General features: G+C 49.3%; 1 protein-coding gene across 2 annotated transcripts in view; it reads right to left on the reverse strand.

Annotated features, from left to right (window-relative positions):
• Positions 1-2,801, reverse strand: part of GALNT7 (polypeptide N-acetylgalactosaminyltransferase 7) — a 148,895-nt gene extending 146,094 nt beyond the window's left edge. For both annotated transcript variants that reach the window (XM_023252665.2, XM_023252664.2), the window contains exon 1: positions 2,561-2,801. In XM_023252665.2, the coding sequence (XP_023108433.1) occupies positions 2,561-2,686 (126 nt within the window). In that variant the 5' untranslated portion in view covers positions 2,687-2,801. The remainder of the gene's footprint in view (positions 1-2,560) is intronic.
• Positions 2,802-8,000: the final 5,199 nt, after the last annotated feature.

Consider the following 8,000-nt stretch of genomic DNA (forward strand, 5'->3'; position numbering starts at 1 on the left):
TTGCTACAGACTTTGTTGCCTAGAACATTGAAAGTACAAGACAAAAAGTGGCACAGGGTGGAGCCATGAGAACAAGCTTGCCAGAGTAGAGGCAGAACCTTTATTTGGTAGATTGCTCTAGCCTATTTCAAGCCATTTACAGGGATTTATAGGGATCCAAAAAGCCCACATGTGGATCAGCATTAAAGGAGAGGCAGGTGTCTCACAGTGGGTGGAGATGTCTGCAATCATAATCAAAGGAAAAGAAACAGAAGGGGGAAGGGAGGGAGTCAAAATCTGAGTACTTGTCAGAATCTTCCCCAAAAGCAACGTTCTTCTAGAGCTAGATCTCAGAAGTTCTTAGGGCAGTTCTTAGTAAAAGGAGGCAAAAGTCCCTTGTTTATGCTCTTAATGATTTATAAGCTATGCCTTAAATTGCTTAGTTAACGTTTGTCTGTAAAATTAATAAAATGGTTTGGCTTTCCTGATACGTGATCATTCTTTTCAACGTTAATTACATTTAAAAATCTTAATAAGCTAGCTTCGGTCTTTGGCAAATGATAGAAATTACGATGGACCCAATGACAAACTATCGAGTAAGTTGGACCAAAAATCAGGTATCACCACCTGCTACTGAGCGATTAGCATCGTGGCTGGGCACTTATTATATATCCACTATAATAAGGTATTTCAAAAGAGAGAGGCTTTGGTACAGATCCTCCACCGCCTCTTTAAAAGACTTGTCATTTGAACTGCAAGACATTCTGAATATGGCAAGTTTTGTCAAACTTTCCTCAGTTTCTCTCCCAGAAAATGGGGCTTTAGCCTTTCCTGCTCTCTGGGAAAAAGGCCATTTGATGACTTAAATTACTCTCCATTGCAATATTGTTATCTCTTATCAATCATTTTGAAAGCAAAATCAAAGAGAGGTCACCATGGGTCCATGAGATCCCAGAGGCTTGAAACCACAAAGACAATGAAGAGGGAAACTTGGTACTTTGCATTATCATTAACTTAGATGATACAGATAGGAATCCACTCTAGATACCATAAAGAGATTCCAAGGCAGTGAAGTCTAAAAAATACTAAAACTTAAAAGGGTAAATCTAATTTCATCATACAGGGTGAAACTGATACGGAAATCTCTTCCCAGCATTCTTATTCTTGAAAGAGAGCCTTCTCACCCAACTTCTGATGCTGTTAGTGCTAAGTTAATAAAGGAGATCACACAGTAGGTACTATTTACTACAGAGCACAACTCCTCCCAAGGCCCTTGGGCCGCTTCAGGGGCCCTGAACTCTTCACTTCACGCCCTGTCTCACCCCGCCAAGGGCAGCTGGCCCAGGGGGCTCTCCGGGCTCCGGGATGAGGAAGGGGAGGGGTGCGACGGGTTCTCTTCTGGGAGCGGATCAGGCCGGGGGCCGAGGCCGGTACGCAGCCAACCAGCTGGGTCGGCGAAGCCGCAGTCGCCGCGGCCCCTTCCCGGCGCGGCTCGCGGTAACTAACGTTCCGAGGCGCCTGACTAAACCCTCAAAAGCAAGGGAGTGTCAAAGCTAACACTCGCGCCTTGGGCGGCAGACAAATGCGTCCCAGCGGAGAAGCCGGGAGCTTCGCGCCGCGGCACCCCTCGGCGTCGGGCTGGGCGAGCAGGCAGCCAACGCCAAGCGGCGGGGCGCCGGCACAAGTTAGTTTTCCGGCCCGAGCAGCCCTGCCACCGCCCGGGAAGAGGAACCGGCCCCACGTCCCGCGGACAGAGCCGCCGGGAGCGAGCGAGCGGGAGGGCGACGCCGCTCGGGAAGAAGGGACTTCCCCCGCGCGGCGTGGACCGCGGTGGAGGGGCCCCCGAGCCGGAGGGGACGCCCCTCAGCCAGCCGGGGCCAACCGTCCCTCCCCTCGCCGGGGAAGCGAGAGAAAGGGCCGGTCCAGGGCGAGGCCTCCGCCGCACATCGCACCCCGTCTCCCCGCGACCGGAGTTGGGAGGGGGAGGCGGCGCTCTCCGTACGAGCCGGAGGCGGGGCGCCATCTCCCTCCCACTCCCGGCAGGCAGGCGGGCCGGGGGAGCCCGGGGCTGCGAGCATCCCGGACGGGCGGTGGCGGGAGGGAAGACTACACCGAGGGGCCTGGTCCCGAACGGCGGTGATGGTAGCGGCAGCATCTCGCCTCCTTCGGGCCTGCACGCGCCACAGGCCGCAGCCTGGACCAACCCGGCGTCCCCCGGCCGCGACCGCGGCGGTTCCCGCACTGAGGAGTCTGGGGGTAGGGGGTCGGGCGGCCGCGGCCCCCGCTCTCCTCCCGCTCCGCCCCGCAGTCCCGGCGTAGAGCGCGGCCGCGGCCAGCGGAGCCCCGGGGCGGGGAAGCGCGGGAGGAAGGGGCGGCGAGGGGGCGGGCCGGCGGCTGGTAGCGGGGGACCCGGTGCGCGGGGCTCGGCGCCCCAGATCGGCCCGCGCTGCGCCAGCACCACCTGCGGAGCTGCAGCGCAACGCCGCGCCCCGACCCTGCCGCCCCTGCTCCCGCCACGCGCGCGCGCAAACAAAACAAGTTGCAGGTCGCCGCCGCCGGAGGGGGCGGGCGGGTCACTCACCCTCATCCTGCTCAGCGGGCTTGGGTCGTCCGGCCGCGGGGACAGGGAAGACCAGAGGACTACTAGCCCCAGGAAGCTTCCCACCACCAGTAAACTGCGTAAGATGAACCCAATCTTCAGCCTCATCTTCCTCCGCCGGCGAGAGACACAGAGCCCGGCGCAGCCGCCGCCACAGCTCTCCCCTCCCTCCTTCCCCCTCCTCCGGCTCTCCACCTCCTCCCTCCCCCACCCCTACCGCTTCGGCTGCCGCCCTCTCCGCTGCCTGCCCTTTCCAGCTCCAGATCCGGAACTCCCCTTGGCTCTACCTTCCCCCGGGCTCTTCCCTCCGCCCCCTCCCCGCGGCTCGCCGGCTCGGACCGCGCTCCGCCGCCGCCGCTCCCCCCGCCTCCCTCCGGCGGCCTCCGCAGAGCTCCAACCGACCCTTGTGCCTCGCTCCTCGCTCTTCGAAGCTTGCTTTCTGTGTACCTACCCCCTTCCCGGTCTGCAGTCCCCTTCTTCTCTCACCACTGTGCCCAAGAACCCCCCTTCACAATTCCCTCTTACCCTAGAACTAACTTACACTTTCCCCAGGTCTGGTCCTTAGCCTTTGCCCCACTGCTCGGCTCTTAAAGCTTCCAGATTCCCAAACTTTTGGTTTAATTATGGGCCATAACTCTGTCCTTGCCACCCGTGCCCTCCAGGATCCCCCACCCCGCCGCCACCCACCCCTCTACGCCCAGAGGACCGGGAGCCGCTCTCGGCTGCCCCTCCTTTTCTTACACCCACCACCCGGAGACCCCAGCCGCAAGGCTTGCAGGAAGCAAACCAGGAAGTCAGGGCTACCGCTGCCGCAGCAGCAGCTCCACGTGGCTGATTTATTGCTGGGAGGGTTTTTTCTTATTGATTGTTCTTGCTTTTTCACACGACTCCTTAAGGAGGTGGATTTGTAACCGAAAGGCCCAAGTGTGATGTGCAAATATCACTGGACTGGAGGGACCCAGTTGGAAAGCCAATATTTCACTTTGTCTTGAGCTAATTGGAAGAAAGCCAATCTCGTGCTAATAGATATCAACCTGGTTCCTGGGCTGTTTGTATTCTGAGGCACAGGATTTGGGGTTTTTTAAACAATGCCCTACCCTCGTTGCCTCCCTCAGACCTGATTTTTGCCACTTGATGGAGGTTCCTTGATTTCTGTTTTGCAACCCCTCTTCCTAAATTATACAGGAAAGGATATTGACAAATGTTTAGCCAAATGCTTCACGCTGAGGGAATAATTCTGTGCCCACATCTTCGAATAAAGATGCCAATCACTTTATTGCCAAGTGTATGTGATTACATTATCAGTGTGCTGTATCTTAAACTGCCTTATTTAAGTTGAGCAGAATGTTTAATATTTTACCCTGATATTTAGGATGGTAAAAGTTGATCCTTTTCCCTAATGTTGACTCATATCAGAAGGACTTTAAGAAAAGGAAAACCTGGTTATTTAAATTTTTTAAATGAAGTAGAGAATTTGAATCATCCAGATAAAGATTTGTAACAAACGAACTTCATGTGCTTCGGTAATTTGGGTTACACTACCTAGTGTATTGGGGAATTTCGTGGATGCCATAATTTCGGAATTTCCACAAAATATCTGAAGTGATATCCTTGTGAACAAAATGGGGAAATGTAGAATGGGTTACAACAGAGTTAGATATATTCTTGTCTGGCTGAATCATTGTACACAATTGGAGTATAAGCCTAATATACAGACCACCTGGAAGAGGCAGATCAAGTGTTGACCACATATCCCCATCTGACTCAGCATTTTTATCAACCACTTAAGTTAAAAACCAGTTGCTTTTAATGTAAGATGAGGGAGATTTTGCTGAAGACTTTGTGTGTGTGTGTGTGTGTGTGTGTGTGTGTGTGTGTGTGTGTGTGTGTGAAAAAGACCTGGATATTTAATTGATTAAGTATGAACCTGTTGGGTAATATCAAAAGCTAACGCCCGCTGCTGGGTCAATTCAGGTCAATGTTGCAACCCAGAAATTGCCTGTTAATAAGGACTCAGGTGGTTCTGATCCAGATAAGCTGTGCATCACCTTTGGAGAAACAGTGAAAGAAAGAGGTGCTTGGGGAAAGATTTATGTAGGTTTGAATAGGATCAATTGTGGACCCAACTCGAGCTACTCAGAAGGGAGGAGGGGCTCCTTTTGCAAAGTGGACAGTTCCCTAGACAGAGACTGGGCTTAGAACAGGTGACCTTCAAGGGATCTCATTCTGATCACACGAGAGAATAATTCCATTTGAAATCAGCAGCTGTAGTCCACCAGCAGTAGTTAAACCTTTCATTTGTGCCTTCATTTTCACAGTCCGAGGAGACAGTTTATTATTATTACCAAACTAGGAAGTTTCATTTTTACTATTATGAGCATAGCTTGGCAGATAGGCAAATTGAAAGTGGTACTTATTACTCACTAAAGTAAAGGGAATGATTCTTGGGTCAAAACAGCATTCAGAGAAGACCCTGCAATCCCCCGTTACTTTTGCACATAGAGAACTTAAAATTTCTGTGAAAGGACGTAAAGTTAGAAATCGACAAGTGGATATATAGTTGTAAAAGCCCATGTTTCTCTGAGTCCTAGCAATGTTTAAAAGAATATATATGCGCACTGGGGTGTCTGGATGGCTCAGTCGGTTAAGTGTCCAACTTTTGATTTCAGCTCAGGTCACCATCTCGTTCTCGTGAAGTTGAGCCCTGCATCAGGCTCTGTGCGCTGACAGTGTAGAGCCTGCTTGGGATTCAGTCTCCCACCCTGTCTCTCTCCCCTCTCCGGCTCTCTTTCTTTCTCAAAAATAAATATGTGTGTGTGTATATATATGTACACACATATACACCCACCGCAACATTTGCTGGGAGGTAGCCTCTGTAGAGTTGACACAACTCTGTTTAGAACATGAGCTACATTCATGGGGCTCCTGGGTGGCTCAGTTGGGTAAGTGTCCAACTCTTGGTTTTGGCTCAGGTTATGATCTCACGGTTTCATGAGTTTAAGCCCCACATCGGGCTGTGCGCTGACGGTGCGGAGCCCGCTTGGGATTCTCTCTCCCTATCTCTCTGCCCCTCCCCTACTCATGCTGTCTCTGTCTCTCTCAAAATAAATAAATAAACTTAAAAAAAAAGAAAATGATCTACATTCAAAGCTTATGTCAAGGTTAGTCACTTAACCTCTCTGAACCTAGGACTTCTATCTGCCTAGCAGTGATTATAATACTTCACAATATTATTAAAAGGAATAATGGAGGTCAAGTACACATGCAATAAAATATAAAGATATACAATGTAGGGATAGTGGGATAGAACAAGTCTCGGTTGTATATGGGCATAATTTTTTTTTTTTTAATGAATGCTATAGTAGTTGTATGACAAGGATTTTTATGCTGGAGTACTTCTGGGTTGTCTAATCCGGGTTCACTGAGGAAGAGGGTAGAGATTGGAACTGCACCAGAGGGACATAAAAGATGGCCAAGACACCATTGTTCTCAGTCAGGTGGTGGGCCCGGACATGGTACCTTTGGCTAGGAGGCCAGCAGAGAGGGCTCAGAAGCAAGGTAAGGGGAGGGAAGAGAATTTTTGTGAATACCCAATGTGTGCAAGATGCTTCATTTAACCTTTGCACACCCTTGAGTGTGGCTGGTATTACTGGTCTCAATCTGGGGTTCAAAGCAGATCTTTCTAACCTTGAAATTCTTGCCACTACATGCATACTCCTCACCAAGCTGTGCTAGCATATAAATAAGTGTTCTCAGACAGGATGCAAAAGGTCAGGGCCTAAAGATTTGTTCATTTTTTTTTTTTTTAAATGCTTCCTGGTGTCTGCTCTTTTAAAGGAGAACCCACCAGAAGGAATTGTGTCCATTCTTGGGTTACAGTTTAAAGGTGCAGTGCACCTCTGGGGCCCTCACCACACCTGTTTCATGCTGCAATCAAGCTGAACCTGAGTCTCTAAATGTATCTTGAACTCCTTGCCTTCAGGCCTTTGTACAGGAGTTCCTCTGAAATGACACCTTAATAGAAGGCATTTACCCCGCTCCCTCCCACATCCGTCCCCACTCCCCCATGTCCCTCTCTAACCAACGGACAGGGATAGGTACCCTACTAGGTGCTCCGGCTGCACCTTGCACTTTTCCTTCGCTGTGAATGACCGCTACATTGTAATTGCTTAACTTTTTTCTCCACTCCCAGATTAAAAGGTACATGAGGGTGGATGTCTAGATAGATAGATAGATAGATGTCTATCTAGTTCATCATTATATTCCTGTGTCTAGTGTGCAGAAAGGGTTTAGTAAATATTTTCTGATGAAATGCTGAATGAATAATTGGACTGAGAATATGAAGTGAAGAAGAAAGGTAGACGAGGAGTCAGGGTCATGTCACCTGCTCTTCCTCCTTAGCTGGAGGTTCTCCTTCTGAAGGTAAAACTTTAGAGGTTTTATTTAATTAGAAAACTGATTACTTTGCATGTTGTCAACAGCAGCAGCTGGTAGACTGATGTTTCCCCTTTAATCCGCATCCTACTAGGGCCACTCACGACAAAAGGAAAGGGGTAATTTAATTTAAATAGAGATTTTTGCATCTACTAAGATCGCCCCCCCCCCCAACCTTCCCAAAAAAGAAAGAAATTAAGTTGTATTGAAATGGCAACATGTAGCCATGGGCAATTACCATCTGCAACCAAATTTCAATTTTCACTTTGTCTGGCTGCCAATAACTTAGGTTAAATTAGAATCAGTGACCTATAAATTACTGGTTAAATCTCCTATTATCTACTCTGTAAATAATCTAATCACCTCTTTTCAAAGATGAACACCAGTGATAGTACTTTTAAGTCAAGAATGTATTTTATCTTTAAAAAAATTTTTTTTAATGTTTTATTTATTTTTGACAGAGAGAGAGAGAGAGAGAGAGAGAGAGAGAGAGAGAGAGAGAGAGAGAGCGCGCGAGCGAGCATGAGCGGGGGAGGGGCTAAGAGAGAGAGGGAGACACAGAATCAGAAGCAGGCTCCAGGCTCCGAGCTGTCAGCACAGAGCCCAACATGGGGCTCAAACTGACGAGCTGTGAGATCATGACCTGAGCTGAAGTCGGAAGCTCAACCGACTGAGCCACCCAGGCGCCCCAAGAATGTATTTTATCTTTTAGAAAAGAATTACTATTTAGGTATTTTTAACGTGCTGATAATTTTAGTTTGTTAAGAATATATTAATTTGTGCCATGTTCATTAGCTATGTCTTACCTCGTAAAGAACTACCCCCAAATTCAGCACTTTAAAATAACAAACTTTTGTTGTTTCACAGTTGCTGAGGGTCAGGAAAGCGGGAGTGGTTTAGCTGGGTGGTTCTGGCTGAGGGTCCCTCACGAGGTTGTTGCCAGGCAATCAGCGGGGGCTACAGTCATCGCATGGTTCAACTGGGCTTG

Source organism: Felis catus, chromosome B1 (assembly GCF_018350175.1).
Source record: "Felis catus isolate Fca126 chromosome B1, F.catus_Fca126_mat1.0, whole genome shotgun sequence".
Taxonomy (NCBI): Eukaryota; Metazoa; Chordata; class Mammalia; order Carnivora; family Felidae; genus Felis; species Felis catus.